Genomic DNA, 19,828 nt, shown 5'->3' on the forward strand with positions numbered 1-19,828 from the left:
GATATATTTAGTCAGAGAATGACAGGAAAGCCGAAGCCAGAGAGTGGAGAATTCAGAAGAATCAAGTTCAGGAACACGAGAGCAAGATAAGTCGTTGCGTATGTATACACAACAGCCACCTTTGGCTTTGAAATGAGTATAGAGAAAGTAGGAGGATACAGAAAAGGGTCTGCTGTCAGTTGCCTCAGACAGCTGAGTCTCCGTTAGAAAAAGAAGGTGAGGTTTAGAGGAGGAGAGGTGGTGCTCAACAGAGCGAAAGTTAGATGAAAGGCCGCGAATGTTGCAGAAATGAAGAAGAAGAGAGTCAGACAGTGGTTCCAGGCACCTCGAGTCGTCACCGGGAGAGGGGCAGATGGCGGGCATTTATGGTCCCCCTGGGGACTCCGAGGCTGGGTGAATCAACGCCATTTTTGGTTAATTTTGAATAGGAAGTGTAGTGTGTACTGTGCATGTAGTTTGGTGAAGATAGATAGAGAAATTTGTACTGGAGAGCATGCTGGCCTACTCTCTGTGTAACTGAGACACTGAAAAAGTTCAGCAAAGGGGGATGGTCAGGAACTAGTCCTGAGGGCTGATGAAACGGGAGCTCCAGCACTCCCTGTCATCAGCTTTCCATCCACCTCGGGAGTACTGCCCTGCTCGACTGGTGCTACAGTCTACTCCTCAGAAACAAACCCTTTTCTGTATCCTCCTATTTTCTCTATACTCATTTCAAAGCCAAAGGTGGCTGTTGTGTATATATACGCAACGACTTATGTTGCTCTCGTGTTCCTGAACTTGATTCTTCTGAATTCTCTACTCTCTGGCTTCGGCTTTCCTGTCATTCTCTGACTAAATATATCTGCACTGTTTACTTATCCCCTAATTCTTCTGACTATGAAAAATTCTTTAACTGTCTTACTTCTACGATGGAACACATTCTGTCCATTTCTCCTTTCTCTGAAATCTCCATTCTAGGAGATTTCAATGTTCACCACCACCTTTTGCTCTCCTCTCCTTTCACTGATCCACCTGGTGAACACGCCTACATCTTTTCTATCCTTAATGACCCAGAGCAGCTTGTACAGCTCCATACCCATATCCTTGACCACTTTGGAGAAAGCTCCAACATACTTGACCCCTTCCTTACAACTAATCCTTCTACTTACACTGTTAACCTTTCCTCTCTGTTAGGCTCCTCCGATCACAAGCTTATTACCGTTACCTGTCCTATCGCTCCAGTACGGCCTGTGGACCCTCCGAACAAGCGTCGATTGTGGGACTTTGGAGCTGCGGATTGGGAGGCCCTCAGGCAGTACTTCTTTGATTTTCCCAGGAATGACTATTGCTTCCATGGACGGGAGCCATCTGAGTGTGCCTCACGCATTACGGAGGTTATTCTCTCGGGCATGGAAGCATACATTCCTTTCTCATAGCCTCTGACTAATGCAAGAAAGCCTTGGTTAAATCACGCTTGTTCTAATGCTGTCCACAACAAGGCGAGGGGCTATAAAAGGTACCAGAGCCAACCTACCCCTGAATCTCATCTTTTTTATGTTTCTGCCTGGACTCGTCCTAAGCCTATTCGCTTTGCTAAAAATAATTTCATATGTACTAAATGCTTCCAGCTCTCCAACTCGAATTCTTCATGCTCCTTCTGTCACCATGCCAAAATCCTTTCTAACAAATTTACCTCATCATCCTTCCCTCCTCTTTTCCACCCTGATGGCTCTGTAGCTATTTCGTCTACGGATAAAGCAGATCTCTTTGCTCAGACTCTCTCCTCCAATTCTATCTTAGACGATTCCGGTGCTGTTCCTCCATCACTTCCCCTCTCCTACTTCCTCATGGCTGACATTAAAATTTCTTCAGCTGATGTATTTTCCACCATCACAGGCCTCAATACTAACAAGGCATATGGGCCTGATGTAGTCCCTCTTGTTGTCCTCTTGAACTGTGCTTCTGTGCCTACACCCTGCCGAGGTAAACTCTTTCGCCTATGTCTGTCAACTTGTGCCTTTCCTTCTTGCTGGAAGTTTGCTTTCATTCAGCCAGTCCTAAAGAAGGGTGACGATTCCCAACCCTCTAACTATCGTCCAATTCCTTTAACATTATGTGTCTCAAAAGTTTTCGAGTCTACTCTTAAGCGAAATATTTTAAAGCATCTTTCCTATCACAAACTTCTTTCTGATCGTCAATACGGGTTCCGTCAGAGACGCTCCAATGGCGATCTTCTCACCTACCTTTCAGACTCCTGTTCATCTTCCTTTCGGGTCTATGGCGAAAGCTTTGCCATTGCACTTGACATCTCAAAGGCTTTCGATCGAGTCTGGCATAAACCTTTAATTCCAAACTGCCCTTTTGCGGTTTCTATCCTTCTATCTGTGCCTTTCTCTATAGCTTCCTTTCTGGTCCTTCTACGGCCGCTGTTGTAGACGGCCATCGTTCTTCTCCTAGACATATCAACAGTGGTGTTCCACAGGGCTCTGTCCTATCACCAACTGTCTTCCTTTTATTCATCATATATATATATATATATATATACAGTATATATATATATATATATATATATATATATATATATATATATATTCCTTGTATTAAATAATATATATATATATATATATATATATTCCTTTAATTAAATTTTATATATATATATATATATATATATATATATATATATATATATATATATATATATAATACCGTATTTATATATTATTTTTAATATATATTTGGACGACCTCTAATTTTTATTAAATCATGCTATAATTTCGCCCATAGCTTTGCCAGTCCATATGGACAAAAAGAGTGTTTGTGGAGAATGTCCATGACCACTTCGATTTTTTTACTTACTACGTGTTTATAAATGGACAAACAGGCTGTCATATTTTTGAATATTTAAGTTTATTACACGAAACGGGGTCTCTGGCGGCGCGTATCTTCCTGTCACATTCCAGTACGATTTTATGCCATAACCAGGTGACGAACGCCTGGCGTGAAAAACAAATATATTTATGGTATGAAAAACAGGAACGTCAGACGTTCACTTTCGGCAATACCGGCGTTTAATTTTTTATAGTATGGTCCATCGCCTCACTCTGTGACTCCATCCATAGGGATCTCTCTTGTCCAGTCTTCAGGGTGTAACTATTCCTTCCCTATGTGTCTGCAGACAGGAACGATTGACTTGCTTCAGCAATAAGTTTTGTGGCTTTCCCCTTGGTCTCCTTCCCAGGTTGACTCCTTCAGATATCATCCCATGAGTAGGGTAAACTTCAGGGAAACACGCCAAGTATTCACATAACTGAAACTGACATTCTGGTAAAATGAGCAAAATAGATCTTGAGTCCGTTTCATGGAGTAATCGCTTATTGTATATTTGGTCATACCAGGGATATCCCTTGATTCTATGACGGCACTCTGTACCAAAGGAATCAATTCGTTGGTCCAAGGCACCATTAATTATTTATGTCTCAGCGATAAAGTAAGAAAAAGCACCGGCTCCCTGAAGATGTGGATTTTTGAGCTTTTGCACAAATATCGATAATGCCAAATACTCAGAATGAGTGCATTCATAACACCATAGACCAGAGCAATGGGCCAAGGGATATTATCTTCTGACTTACCGCTATTATGGATCACACTACCAAGATAAGCAAATGTTTCTAAGAATTTTCCGTCGTCATCACGTGCCTGCCTAGACAGTAATGCTTCATCCAACAAGCCAACGAATGCCTAGACTCTGGTCTTGGACGAGGATATATTTAGTCCCAGTGGCTTCAGATGCCTCGACAGCACTCAGGAGTGTTCCAGCAACTCCACAAGAATGAGTACATCCTTAGGAACGTAAGGGTCAGCAACTGTAAAATTACCAATCGATATTCCACAGTAACTCTGACTGACAGCCTGATCCAGCACCCAATCCATGCATATGCTGACGTGGCAAGGGCTCATCCTTGTCTCACTCAGGATCTTACCAGAGAGAAATCTTGTCTCCCCCCGCCCTTGCCCCCCCCCCCTCCCCCATACACACATTTGACAGCACTGTCAATATTTAATTTCAAGTCAGCTATCGGCTGAAATTTTCCCGTGGGGATCCGATGGAACCACGGGAGTTCCCAGTAGCACCAGCCGATTTGCTGATTCAAACACCTTCATGAGACTGACATAGGAAGCGAGTAATCATTAATGAAACTCATGACCGCATGCCATGAGAACTCGAAATGCTAGGATCCGGTCAACAGTAGACTACTTGGACGTGAATCCGAATTACTCAGGCCTTTGAAACTTCAACAGATGGACTGGGATACACGTCAATAGCACATGAGCAGGAACCCTGCTTGGCACACTGAACAACACGGTAATTACTGCAGTCACGTTTGCCTTATTTCCCATTCCAGAGAGGGATAAAAGAACTCACGTCTACTCTGGCGGAATGCATTCATGAGTATGTCAGTTATATACCTAAAGATACTCTACTGTTCAACAGGATCCTCCACAACAATGAGGACCTCAAACCAAAATGAGACTGCTAATGCATACTCATAAGCACACATCGTTTTCCTGAGTTTCTTTTAATGAAACCTCTTTAAATGGCATCATTCGGGCCTCTCAGTTTTGATTTTCAGCCTTTAAGTAGGAACAAGACTGTGAACAGCAACCTTCCTGAAACTCCTACAATTCTGAATGATTCTCCATCGAGTACCTTTCAGGAATGTGGTCAGTCGCCTTAGCAGCACCTCCGGCATAGGAAAACCAAGTCCAGCAATAAAGATCAGGCCAGTGAAACAAAGATCAAGAATTTCAGTGTTTACAGGATTATGTGATATCCACAATAAGACAATGTGAAACTTTTGGTTCCAAAACCCCGAGGACCTACACGTTCCTTGAATCCTACTTTGACAGTGTCACGAGCTGAACTGAAGTCGTACAAGATCAACAACATATCCCATAAGAAGCAGTGTCCACAACTGAGTCGAGTTTGGCATAAAATAGCTCTTTCTTTTCAAGATCACTCATTTCAACAGGAGCATACACTGCAGTATGAGTGATGTAGCTCAAAGTGTGTTTCAACCTCACCAACATCATACATTCATCAACTGAGTTAGGCATAAAACAGCTCTTTCTTTTCAAAATCACTCATTTCAACAGGATCATACACTGCAGTAAGAGTGATGTAGCTCAGAGTGTGTTTCAGCCTCACCAATATCATATATTCATCAACTGGGGTAACCCTGTCAACAGAAGAGGCAAATTTAGTAGAAATCGTCATAGCACTTCCCTTAATATGGACAGCTTTGTCTCAACCAGACAGTAATATGTGTGACTTTAACCACATATGCGGCCATAGTCAAACTTATGCGGCCATAGTCAAACCGTTTCACCTCATAGAGTGCAGCAGTGCCTACTCTCAGTCGCCAGATCACTCGTGACAATAAAGGCAGTTGATCATGCTCTGAAAGCCTTAGAACATTCGAAACTCCCACCTGAAGTGCCCCTCAAAGACTAAACCCGCGTGTGGAACTTTGGACTCGTGGGTCCCCCGTATCACCATGGCGTCCATTAAAAAACAGGACTGGGGCGAGGAGGTTCTTTCTTTACATCCTGCAGCTGGCGTCCCGAAGGCTTTACTCAGCAGCCATTATTATAGGAGTCAGCCTAACAGGGCTCCAAGAGTTCTGCCTTGCCAGCATCTGTGGAGGGATCCACCAGGAAATCTGGATCAGGGTCAGCCGAAACCATTTCACCCGAGTAACGCCTCCCAATTTTTGTAGCTTTTTTGCGAAGATGGGGTGCAAACCTCTTACCAACCTCCTAAGTCAGAGGAGGGACTAGCGTATGAACAGGGTTTCTGTAGCCCTAAACACTTGGTCTGACTATCCGGGTCTGGAATCAGTTTTCCTTCTCCTTGGTGGACTGCCAATCGCTAATACACAAGACAAATCAAGTGAACCAGTAGTGCTAAAAACTATCACATATAAACTTTTGGGCAAGAATAAAGTACTTTCAGTCTTATTCCATCCGATAACAAATATATGAACTTAAAGGGCGTCTCCTCAGTCTAAGTATTAAGAATTCAACATTTCAACTTTCGGTTCAAATATATCATAAATGGTTTTGTAGACTTTGTAGCATGTTTTATTAGCAAGTTGTGGTGCATTTTGCACTTCAGTATCTCTTGCTTGTTACTGATGCAAACTATATTGATGTTAAAATGATGCAAGTAGTGAAAAGAGGTATGGTGATCCGTAACACGCAAAATTAATTGTAAAGGAAATTTGCTACGTAGCCTGCTGTGCCACTTATTATACGGCCTTGATCACTTACATTCCTTGCTTATGTTTGCTGGTATGACGTCAAGAACTGATTGTTGTCCTTTGTGTTGGAATTCGTAGCTGAACGTTTTTTTGTTTCTGGTAACACAGGCGTGGTGAATGGCGGTAAGATCTTGGCATACGGTGAAGAGGGCGTCAGTTATCATCTGTTAGAGAAGATAGATTGAAGTTAGATTACGCCCATCAATTACCTAATGTTTCAATCGCTAAAGCTCAATAGTCCTAAATGCCACACATTTCCTCCTGTCACTAGTTTGGCATTATTACCTACTGTCCATATTAAAGATAATGTTAGAGCTTTCCCATTTGGGACAAGGGTGGTGGTATAAGTGAGGCGTTTGTATGACGTCGGTGGGTCTTGTGGAAGATAAGTAAAGTCTGTTGTAATGCAATTTAAATCATTCCCCTGATTCCATATCCCAGTCTGGGATCGAACTTGTGTCCTATCCGACAGAAGAATACTTCTGCAATCACTCAAACTCCACCTTTCATACATCAATGCCATCACTGATGGTTGCTTTGGATTCATTTATTAATTTATTTTTTTTACGTTTACTGAGACTGAAACAAGAGAAGCGAGAGAAAATATAATTTCTAAAATAGAATTCCACTACTCATGCATCTACTTTCACACAAGTGGCACGTCTGTTACTTTCATCCCTAATGCATAAAAGAGGAAGAGATCAAACCTTCTCCTTGGGATGATTAGCTGACAGAGGAAGATAAGAAACAAGAGAGTTCGAATATCTGACGAATTGTTTTCCCTAATTTTATATTGGCTCTACTTCACTGAATAGAAAAAGGATAAAGTGAAAACGTTGAAAACAGAACTGTTGTTGTATTATTACCTGGGTGACCTGTTCAACATTGTCTCTTGTGACGTGTGTGCCTCCAAGGTAGTACTGGTACACCTCCCTGGCTAAGCTCTCTCTATCAGGGATGTCTTCTGTGAGGCCAATTGTGGTGGGTCCAATCACAGAGAAGTTATCCTCAACTGCTTTCGTAACATTCTCTAAGGCGTACAGTTCTGAGGATAGAAACACGATGGAGAAGACTGTGAGTAGATACACAAGTCACTTATGCATAAGGGAAATACTTTATGAAGGTGGCAGGCATCCTCCTGTGTACGATCTCCCAGTATGAAGTATTTCGTCTTAACGAATTTCGACATTCGTCGCCCCATTTCCAACAAGTGATCAGCCACTTGTGTGGATCAGATTTTAATTCCTAGGTCTTTTGTGGAAAAGTTTCTATGGGATGGAAAGAACCTGTGGCCTTCATGGATCTGGAGAAAGAATATGACACAGTGGGTTGACAAAGAATGTGGAAAATATTAAGAACATATGGAGTATATGGGAAGTTGTTGAATCCCATGAGAAGTATGTATGAGGGTGTTAAGGCTGCAGTGCGTGTGGATAGTGAACTGAGAGAATTTTTCCATCTGGATGTTGGACTGAAGCAGCTATGTGTCATCTCTCCATGACTGTTCAATCTGTATATGGATGGTGTTATAGAAGAGGTGCAAGCTAGGGCAGTGGAGGTTGGAGCGGCCCTCATGAGAGAGGGCAGTGTTTGGAAACTTCCTGTGCTGTTGTTTGCAGATGATACTGTATTGTTAAGTGAATACGAAGGGGAACTGCAAGTCTTGGTGAATGAATTTGGGAGAGAGTTTAAGAACAGAATCTAAAGGTGAATATAGGGAAGAGTAAAGTTACGATCTTCGAGAGAAATGAAATCACTGAATGTACAGTGAGGCTGGATGATTAAGGGAAAGGGAAATGTGAATGCATTAATTTAAGTACATGGGTAGTGTAATGAGTAAGGATGGAAGTTTGGAGGATGAAGTGCTTGAAAGGGTGCAACAAGGAAGAAAGATGCATGGTTCTTTAAAAGCAATGATAAGAAATAGGAAAGTAAGCAAGGAAGTTAAAAAGTTGCAGCATGATTGTATTGTGATACCAACTCTAATGTATGGGAGTGAAGCCTGGACTTTGTTAGAAGAACACAAGTCCTGAGAGCAGTGGAAATGAGTTATCTTGGAGGAGCATGTGGGGGTACATGGAGAGACAGACTGACGAATGAAGAAGTCTAGGAGGGTTGTGTTGTGGATGTGGATGTAATAGAAAGCGCTAGGAGAAGTACACTGTGGTGGTTTGGCCATGTGGAGAGGATGGAGACCGACAGACTGACGAGGAGAGTGTATGTGAGTGAGGTGGAGGGGGGAAGAGGGAGGAGGAGGCCGAGAATGAGAAGGGGGGATGGAGTGGAGAGGTATATGAGAGAGGGGGGTGTGAGCTGGGGGAAGTGCAGTGAAATGGCGGGAGACAGGGCTACATGGCGGCGATTTGTGTGTGGCCACCCTTTACGAGATTTAAGCGTCTGGCAATAGATAGATAGATTGATAGATCGGCCAGTTGTCTGTTTAAGGAACACCATCCTGGAGAAATACTAAGTTTAGCAGGAATATTCCAGTCCACAACCAAAACAATTATCACCTCGGGTGAAAGTGTGCCTGAATTATCCTCATTAGGGAGTTTGCATTACAGTTCTAAATGAAAAATCATATCTTTTCAGCTCTGATATAGCAAAAAAAAAAAAAAGGTGCAATGTGTGAACAGGTATGTAACAGTACTGATCACCTGACTACTGGACGAAAAGTGGATGGCAAAGAGGCCATAAAAATACCTAACCACTAAACAATACCTGGATCAACTCAGTTCAAAGTTAGGCCATATTCCTTCAATGTGATGTTCGCATTCTCGATTCGAAATCTCGGCCTTTGGGGAGGCTAATTCAGCAAAGTTTTTTGTCCATCAGCCCATTCGTCCGCATTGTTTAGTTCGAATTTATGGACCGATCTTCACGACTGAGGTGTCAAATGAATCCTCTCCTGCTGACGGTGTGCACTCGTCTTAGTGGTCGACAGTTCAGGTCAACTCCAAGGTCACAATGTCCGATAAAAAGGTATGAGCCAATCAGTGGGATTCCCCTTGTGACGTCATGTGTACGTCACAGCTAGCCAGCCAACCAACCTCTCTGTCTTGCTCGCCCTCCACTCATCCACATTATACTTAAGTATTTATTTATTAATTAATTAACAACAACCATCACCTCTGAGACTTGCTTCTTCTCCACCCACCCATATTTTATTTAAGTAATTACTTTATTGATTAATTCGATTTTAAAGAGAGAGAGAGAGAGAGAGAGAGAGAGAGAGAGAGAGAGAGAGAGAGAGAGAGAGACCCTTTTCTCCTGTGGAGTAAAAGTAAACTGCAAACAGAACGTAAAAAAAGCCGTAAGTTGTGGTGAAAAAACTATAGAGATGGGAGTGTTTGCAAGTATCCGTTGGCGAAATTTCTGAAGGTCTGTTTTACAGGTTGTATACTAATGATCTGATTCCGCGTTAGGTTATTCCTTTTGTCAGTTCATCCTTCACTAATGCAAGAAACTTTGTGATAGTGTTATGTTGTATTGCTTGTGTTCTTTTTCTTACTGGTTGTTGTTGAGTTCGATTACATAGTTTGATTTATTAAGACTATAAGTGTAGCTAGACGCATTTGCGTGTATTTGTCCATCGTCTCCCCATAGTATTATAAAAGCAAACCTACTTTTTCTTGGTGAAGTCTTTGAATGACTCAGTTACCCATAACTACTATTCAGGATTCTGAGTGGCATTTAGATAACCCATGATTACCACGGTGCAGGCAGTACCTCAGATTTCGATGCTCATATTTAGAAGCCCTGAAAGGTATAAAATGTACTTAACATGTATGAACGGATAAAATGTACTTAACATGTATCAAAATAAAAAGTAAAAAAAAAATCCCTATATCATGTATGCCGTAAATATTTCAAAAACAAAAGTGGGTGGGGGTTAGCATGCACTGTACCATCGTCCCTCAGTTTCAGTCCCTTCAACTCTTTGGTAATTTTATTCGTCTATTCATGGTACCTCAGACAATTTTAAACCCGAAATGATATCCTGTTCTGAAGGGGATAGTGAAGGGATACGTAAGCCCTGTATTTCAAAAGCCATCATTAACCTAGATTCATTTGCTTGGTAGCAGCAAGAATAAACTAGAAAAGGATAACCCAGCATAAAGGGGTTAAGGATACGATCGGTTAACCTGTGACAGTGCATACATTCAACACTTTCCATGCAATGCTTACGAAGCGAGAAGAAAGAGCCTTCGTCCTTGGTAGTGCCTGACATGAGGTCCACCTTGGTGATTTTGCCTTCTCTCATCAGCCTTCCAGGCTCGGCAGGCAGGTACACCCCGTCCACTCTGGGTGCCATAAGCAGTGGCAGCAAGGACCAGTCCTGCCAATGATAACATATTCATACTTCTATCAGCAGCAATATATATTAGTGAACTTGTCAGCACCAACACATATTAGTGCTCCTGTCAACAACAAAAACACATACTATCGTTTCCAGCCTCAGTCATAGAATCAACTTCGGCCACCTCTACAATCCTCTCCTGAAACCCCAGTCTTCCCTTTCCCGATTATACAAGCAACATTTAGGATTTGAGAACAAATCTCACGAGTATATCAGAAGGTTTGGCTGGTAATTTTTCAGTTATGTAGATTCCATACAATGCCTCCTTTAAAGGTGTCCATCCAAGCGATCATGAATGATGACTGAGACCACCCTGTAAATCTGCTGAAGAGGGGGCTTGGCGACTGTGACAGTCCTAACAACAGCAATACCACCCTCAACAACAGGAGACACACACACACACACACACACACACACACACACACACACACACACACACACACACACACACACACACACACACACACACACACACACACACACACACACACACACACACACACACACACACACACACACACACACACACACACACACACACACACACACACACACACACACACACACACACACACACACACACACACACACACACACACACACACACACACACACACACACACACACACACACACACACACACACACACACACACACACACACACACACACACACACACACACACACACACACACACACACACACACACACACACACACACACACACACACACACACACACACACACACACACACACACACACACACACACACACACACACACACACACACACACACACACACACACACACACACACACACACACACACACACACACACACACACACACACACACACACACACACACACACACACACACACACACACACACACACACACACACACACACACACACACACACACACACACACACACACACACACACACACACACACACACACACACACACACACACACACACACACACACACACACACACACACACACCTGCTGGCTCAGCAGCAACAAGATATACTGACACGATCAATAGTTCACAGACACTTCCCTACTGGCTGTAACGACGGAAGGAGCTAGATGAAATAGTTTTGTGTGCCAATACAAAGCACACACAAAATAAACATAGGAAGGAAAGATAATCACTGCTATTAGGGAAGGAATGAGAACTGTGGAAGCAGGACACAATTCTGATAAGGGACTGTTGACGAGTTTTTGCTCGCAGTGCTACTAGTCTTTACACACCGATATCATCACCACCACCACCCATGAATAATATAACAGTCTATCCCACAAGGTCAGTACAGGTAACATGTTCACACGTCAGACATAGTATGTGCTCACCGTCCACCCTCTTCCCTGGTTGGGAGTCACAGCCAGGTTCCGTAGTAAGAGAGAAATTCATGGTGGTGATTTAAAGCTTCTCTATACAGAACGAGTGTTAGCGTCACTGCAGTCTGCTACTCATGCATCTTGCGAACTGAAAACTACCATCATAACAATAAACAATGGTACTTCCTTTGGTGCAAAACCCTTGCTACAACTTCCCTCCAGCTATGGTCAGGACTGGAGGGGAAGTAGAAATAATGGTTCAAAAATGCAGCAGCCCTCCCCCCCAAAAAAAAAAAAAAAATAAATAAAACATCACATACTGACACTCACAAGACCAACATTGGCAGCATGTACTGACGACAATGAAAGTCCTGTCACTTTTCATGGTTTCCTCTCCGTGGACTTTGAAATCAGTCTCTTGAATCCGAGGCAAATGACATTTTTGTCACTTTTTTTTTTTTAATATAGAAAATTGATTTGATTAATTTATTATGACCAAAGGCGACAAACATGTTACAGTGCCATGTGGCCATACGTGAGGTGAGTACAGGGGAACTCGTGCCACGCAGGACACGCTGTCTAGATAAAACAAATTAACACCCACCAAAGTGTGAATGATGCATGAGAACATCTAGGTTATCATCTTCCAACAAATGTTTACAAGTGTCCAGTAATATGAGTCCATGTGGTAATAAATTAGAGACAAGTGGACATTGCAGGCAATAATGGTCAAGGGTGTTGCCTTTGGGTGCGTTACACAGCTTAGAGGAGGAGAAACAAGGTGCGTTGCCCGCCCCAGCCACCTGCCACACAGGTCGGTAGCCCAGTCTGAGGCGGGTACACACACCACGTTATGTCGACGAACCATAAGACCACTGCAACAATATCTATGGGAACGAGAGAGAAAGTGGTCATAATGTTGGACAGACGAACTGTGAGCCCTCTCAGTATTTCTATAGTGGAGAATAGGGGAACGGGCTGCTCGGCGTATTATCTGCTTGTAGCAAATGGGGGAGACATTAGTAGCATCCACAGTGAGCAGATCCAGTCCAGAGGCAGTCCTTGCAAGGAGGTCAGCGGTGTTGTTGGCTGTGAGACTAATATGAGAAGGAATCCACAGAAAGTGCACCACCAGCGAACGATCACGGGCAGTGGCCAATTGACGGAGTATCTGCATAATGAGGTATTGATATGCAGGCCTGGGAGAGGAGAGGGCATGAAGGGCCGGCTGTGAGTCACAGATGATCAAGCCGCTGTTGTTCGTCCATATTAATAAAGTAACTGCATCCAGCAGTCCATGTAGTTCACAATACGTAGAGCTCGACGAGGTTGGCAGTCCCCTTGAGGTGGGTCCAGACTTGGGGAAAATAGAGCACAGCCAGCACTGCCATCCTCCTGCAGGGAGCCATCGGTGTAGATATGGTGGGCTGAAGGGAGGGAAGATGACAGCCTGGCAGTGGTCTCCAAAGCTAGCTGTTTCTGAAGTTAAGGCAGGTCAGGAGGCTGGAGTGTATGAGACAGCAGACACAGAGGTCTGCCAAGGTGGAATGACATAGTCCACCTTCTCAGCAAGCACCGGTACGTTGATGTTTAGCCGTCAGACGTTTGAACAAACAGTATTAACAAGTGTGCAGCCACCACTGCAAAGCAGAGGCCTTGGTGCAGTGGGATCATGGGAAATTCGAATGATGTGAGAGTAGTGAGGAGAAAGGTGAGGATAATCTATCTATCTGTCTATTGCCAGACGCCTCAATCCCGTTTGGGGTGGCCACAAACAAATCGCCTCCAAGTCGCCCTGTCCCCCGCCATTTCGCTGCCCTGCTCCCAACTCACACACCCCTCTCTCATATACCTCTCCACCCCACCCCTCCATCTCATCCTCGGCCTCCCCCTCCCTCTTCCCCCCTCCACCTCACTCACATACACTCTCTTCGTCAGTCTTTCACCCTCCATCCTCTCCACATGGCCAAACCACCTCAGTGTGTTCCTCAAAACGCTTCCTATCACATTCACATCAACACCACAACGCTCCTTTATATCCTCATTCGTCAGCTTGTCTCTCCATGTGACTCCACATGCTCCTCTTAAATAACTCATTTCCACTGTTCTCACTCTTGACTTGTGTCCTTCCAACAACGTCCAAGCTTCACGTCCGTACGTTAGGGTTGGTATCATAATACTGTCATGTAGTAACTTTTTCACTTCCCTGCTCCCTTCCCTGTTTCTTATCACTGCTTTCAAAGAACCAGCAACCTTTCTTCCCTGCTGTACCCTTTCAAGCACTTCACCCTCCAAACCTCCATCCTTACTCATCACACTACCCAAGTACTTAAACGTACTCACATTTTCCAATTCCTCACCATCCAAACTCGCTGTACATTCACTGACTTCACCTCTCTCAAAGACCATCACTTTACTGTTCCCTACATTCACCTTTAGATTCCCTTTCTTACACACTCTCTCAAACTCATCCACCAAGCCTTGCAGCTCCCCTTCATCTTCACTCAACAACACAGTATCATCTGCAAACAACAGTACAGGGAGTTTCCAAACACTATCCTCTCTCACCAGGGCCACTCCAACATCCACTACCCTACCTTGTACCTCTTTTATTACCCCCATCCATGTACAGATTGAACAACCATGGAGACATGACACATCCCTGTTCCAAACCAACTTTCAAAGAGAGAAATTCACTTAGTTCACCATCCACATGCACTGCAGCCTTCGCACCATCGTACATACTCTTCACAGCATTCAACAACTCATCTACTCTATATATTCTTAACACTCTCCACAATCCTTGTCTATCCACCCTGTCATATGCTTTCTCCAAATCCATGAAAGCCGCATACAACTTCTTTCCCTTCTCTAGAAACTTTTCCACTAAAGATCTAAGAATGAATATCTGATCTACACAACCTCTTCCCTTCCTAAAGCCTCCCTGTTCTTCTCCAACTAATTTCTCTGTTCTTTCTCTAACTCTGTCAATAAGTATCCTACCATATACTTTTCCTATTATACTAAGAAGACAAATGCCCCTATGATTACCACACACTTCTTTTTCCCCTTTTCCTTTGTACAAGGGAATAATTATACCTGACTTCCAATCCCCCGGGACTCTACCTTCCTCCCAGGCCAATCTGCACATCTTCCACATCAATTCTGCTACTATCTCTCCCCCATGCCTCAGCATTTCACCACACACTCCATCAATTCCTGGGTCTTTCCCCGATTTAACTTTCTTCATTGCTTCCACAACTTCTATCCTACTGATTTCTTCCTGTCTTCTCACCTCCCTCCTTCTCCCAGCCATTCCCCAGCCACTTATACTCGCATTACTTCCATCCTCTACGTTCAACAATTCCTTAAAGTGTTCTCTCCATGTGCTCACTTCTTCTCCCTTCTCCACTAGTAATCTACCTTTTTTATCTTTCACTGCCCTGCTAACTTCACTTCCACCCTGTCTTACTCTTTTCACCTCTCTCCAGAACATTTTCTTACAGTCCCTCCACTTTACACTCAAATTCCTTCCAAATTCCTCATCCACTCTCTTCTTACTCTCTCTTACTAATCTTTTCACCTCTCTCTTTCTTTCTACATATAACTCTCTCTTCCACCTCTCAACTTCTTCCACGCCCCTATTTCTCATCCATTCATTGTATGCTTTCTTCTTTTGTGCCACAGCCTGTTTCACCTCTTCAGTCCACCACGCTGTTCCTTGCACCCCCCTCCGTCTTCTCTTCCTTCCACACACCACATCACATGCTGCACATATTTCTTCTGTAAATATGCTACACACACCTTCCACGTCTCCCATCTGCTCCAATTCATATTTGCCCAATCGTTCCTCCACTTCTCTCTTATACTCTTCCTTTTTCTCATCCTCTTGTAACCTTTCCACTCTCCTTGCAACTACTCCTTCCTCTCGTCTTTCCCTTCTTCTATTCCTCCATCTTACTTGAATTCTAATTCTGGCCACCACCAAGTAGTGATCAGAAAGTCCACTCCCCCAACCTCTATACACTCTTGCATCCTTTACACATCTTCGCATCCTTTCATACACACACACATAATCAATCATTGCCTTCCTTTCATTCAGTTCACCACCCACCCTTCTCCTCACTCGCCATGTATACCTGTGGATCATTTTATGCCTGAAGAGGGTATTGGCTATCACCAACCCCCTCCCAGCACAAATGTCCACTAACGCACTCCCATTCTCATCTATCTCAGCAGGCACACCCCACTCACTAACTATTCCATCCACCTTCACATTCCCAACTTTACCATTCATATCACCAATCAAAAACACTCTCTTATTCCTTCCAAACTTTTCCATGCACATTTCTACATTTGTCCAGAACTCTTCTCTCACTCTTCTAGCACGATCTTGCGTTGGTGCATACACACACACAATCGCCCACATTTGTATTCCAACTTTCAACTTTACCCACACTATCCTTGACCCAACTGATCCATACTGTCTTATGCTCCTCTTCCATCTTTTACTCACAACTATACATACTCCTTCCTTTGCCCTCTCATTCTCACCTACTCCTGCACATATACCCCATCCATACTCCCATTCTCTCACACTTTCTCCTCTCCATTTTGTTTCAGTTATTCCACATACATCCACTTTCGCACCCTCAAGCACCTGGACAATCTCTCTCTCTTTCACCTCATCATTCGCTCCCCTTACATTCCACGTTCCGATAACCATGTCCTTTGTCCGGTCCTTGGTCGTCATCGTTTGGTCAGTCCTTGTCCGAGGCTTATTGTTTGTTTTTTTAGTTAGTTGTTTTCCGGGGAGGGGCACTAACCCTCCGCCAACCCTTTTAGTAGCCTTTTACGACAAGCAGGGATACTGGGGGAGTATTCTTGAAAAAAAAAACCTACTCCCAGGGGTGGATAATGCTGGCACTTAATGCTGAAGTATGTAACCATGGAGTATATTCTCTCAACAAGTGGTGGAAGGTTGAGTTCAAGTTGCATGTTGACAATTCTGGTTCAGCCAGGGTAGTCCAGGATGTCTCATTACTGCGTTCTGGAACTTCTCAAGAGGTTGTAAGGTTGTTCCGGAAAGTTGACAAAGAGCAGGGGAGAGATAATCAAGAACTGATCGAATGAACGCTATGTATATGGTTCATGCTACAGGAACAGACACCCCAGCGGCATAATTGGTGAGCCACTTGAGAGGTTTTAGGCGCTGCTGTAGCCGGGTCAGCAGATCCTGAACAATCAGATGCATGCGTTGTCTTGCAGGAATGGAGGAAGAACTCCGTACCAGTGCCCCCAGATAAAGGTACTGCGTGCACAGAGGAATAACACAATCCCCGACAAAGAATACAGGCAGCGTTCTTCCTGGACGGGAAGTGAAGCTTCTACTCTTTTATGGAGAGATAATGAGTCCACATTTGGAAGCCGACTCGTGAAACAAGTGAAAAAAATGTTGCAGATCTGCTGGGGAATTTGAGATAATGCAGATGTCATCAGCACAGCAAGTAATAGTGGTTCCAGGGATGTCAGGAAGGAGGGTGAGTAGATGATGTATGAGGATGTTAAAGAGAAAAGGACCAAGGACACCACCTTGTGGAGTACCAAGCTCGAAATCCTTAGCAGTGCTGTACGCGCCCTTAAAAAGAACACGAGAGGACCTATTATACAGATAACCATTTATCCACCACAGCAAGTTTCCCTTGACTTCAAAATTCACTAGCTGGTCGAGAATGATGTCTCTGTTGGCGACATCAAATGCACTCTTTAAATCAATGAAGGCCACTACACTGGTGGGGGATAGGAGGGTGTATAGCTTCATGAGGCAATGGTGTGTCCCTCACTGTGGTAAAAAGCCATACAGTTGGGGTGAGAGCTTGTCCTGCAGCCTAAACAAGAGTCTTGTGAGGAGGATGCATTCTAGTACTTTACTAAAGCAGGAGGTGAAAGACTCTTGTCGGAATCTATCAGTGCCAGGATTAGGAATAGGCACAATTGTACTGCGGGTCCAGGCTTGTGGCACGTATCCCAGACGGACACAAAAGTTGAATAGCTGGAGAAGGGGATTATCAGGAACCTTCATGAGGACACGGAGGACAGAAAAAGTGGTGCCATCATCAGCTGGAGCCGTTACCCTACCCCTGGTGAGGGCCCACGCAATTCATTGTCAGTTATAGCCACCCCATCCTCATAGTCTGTCCTCAGTAAAGAGGCGTTGAGACGGACAGCACGAAAGTTTTTCTGGGTGGACAGCGTGTCCTGTATGTGTGCGGGAAAGGCGCAAGCCCGTGACTGTGAAGACCAGGCATCTACAAGACCCTGTGTGTACTGTGCTGGACTGTGGTGGAGGACACTAGGGACTTCTTCTTAACAACTTTGTTGATAAGGCGCCACATGGAACCAACATTCGTTTGATGGTTGATGCTATCGGTAAGTTTATGCCATGAATCAGTATAAACACAGTGCTGGAGAGCAACTACATCATCCCTTAACAATCAGTACCGATGGAGACTCTTGGGGGAAGGTCGTCTTTGAAAGGCATCATGATGGAGCGTAATGTGTGGCCTGCTGACATAATGGGTGTAGAAGTCATGCGTGGACCTGTCAAGTGATGAATACAACTTTTCAGGACATTGAAGGTCGAATGTGGGAAAAAGGTTGGTCATATAGGAGATGTATGTAGGGCAGTACTTTGGTGGGATTGCAATGAGTGCATCTGTGTACAGAACGTGTAGCAGGGAGGGAATAATGAAGACTGAGAACAATGTGATCAGAGAAGAGAGCTGGGATAGATGAACACCTGACCCAGGACGCCACGAGGCCGGATGTAAGGATGTGATCTAGTGTACCTCCTCGAGAGTGTGTGGCCCCACCGGTGTCCCAGTGGGTGAGCTGATTACGACGAATATACTCAAGAAGTTTAGTCCCGTTACGGTTATTGGTGGCAGATAGGTCCCCAAAGCAGGGTACCAGGCATTATAATCCCCCTTGTATATCATGCCATGGATGGTGGGAGATGGGAGAGCAGCTGTATTCAACCTGCCTGGTGCAGAGCACACGTTGCACAACCGAATTGTGCCGTTTCCAATGGTGACCTTAAGAAGCTGAAAGGTTGTCTCGTCATCTACAGAGCTTTGGTGGAAACGGTGCTGGATGGAGGGATGGACATACCCTAAGGGTGGTGACAGTTGTAATGATGACTTGTTGTGATTCAACCAGTGAATTTAATGTTGTCTCAAATGTGGCTTGCTTGCTAACCAAGCCATCAATGCAGGCTTCTATTGCATCGAAACGTGCCGTAAATGAACTAATCCGAGTCCTGAGAATGGCAACAGCATCGCAAAGTTTAGTAACTGCAACTAAATCCAAACCGACAGTGGAGGCAGGAGGAGCGTCAGTGTGGAGTGGTGGTGGTGGTGACGCTAGTGGAGCCCCACCCTTGGCAAGGGGGGCAGAGTTAGCCCAGCATCTAGTACAGCCATGCCAAACGTTAACTCCTTCTTGATGACATCAGGGACATTTCCAGTGCAAGGTATCTGGAGGTGGTGGGTTGGGTTGTATCGAGGATGTATCAGAAACTGGTGGAGGAGGTTGGTGAGGACACGTCCAAGATTTGTGTTGGCTAGAGCACCATGCACACCATTCTGGCGCAGAGCATTACCGAGAGATGTGACCAATGCCCCAGCATCAAAAGCACCATGGTTGCTCTTCTGTGAAAGTCACAAGATGGGAGGCAGGGAAGGAAGCTGAAGGTGTCAATTGGTGGTGGCTGGTGAGGAAAGCTCCAGGTGACTACCAGCCGGTTGACAGGAGTGCCATTC

At 44.3% G+C, this 19,828-nt stretch overlaps 1 protein-coding gene across 1 annotated transcript in view; it reads right to left on the minus strand.

Moving 5' to 3' along the window:
* Positions 1 to 5,643: 5,643 nt before the first annotated feature.
* Positions 5,644 to 19,828, minus strand: part of LOC145391477 (esterase FE4-like) — a 33,317-nt gene continuing 19,132 nt past the window's right edge. Inside the window, exons 7-9 of the mRNA XM_080266087.1 lie at positions 10,491 to 10,641; positions 7,169 to 7,374; positions 5,644 to 5,799 (exon numbers count right to left, since the gene is read on the minus strand). Of these exons, the coding sequence (XP_080122213.1) occupies positions 5,644 to 5,799; positions 7,169 to 7,374; positions 10,491 to 10,641 (513 nt within the window). The remainder of the gene's footprint in view (positions 5,800 to 7,168; positions 7,375 to 10,490; positions 10,642 to 19,828) is intronic.

Source organism: Coenobita brevimanus, chromosome 18, assembly GCF_032717465.1.
Source record: "Coenobita brevimanus isolate Jiangsu-jjx chromosome 18, ASM3271746v2, whole genome shotgun sequence".
Classification (NCBI taxonomy): Eukaryota; Metazoa; Arthropoda; class Malacostraca; order Decapoda; family Coenobitidae; genus Coenobita; species Coenobita brevimanus.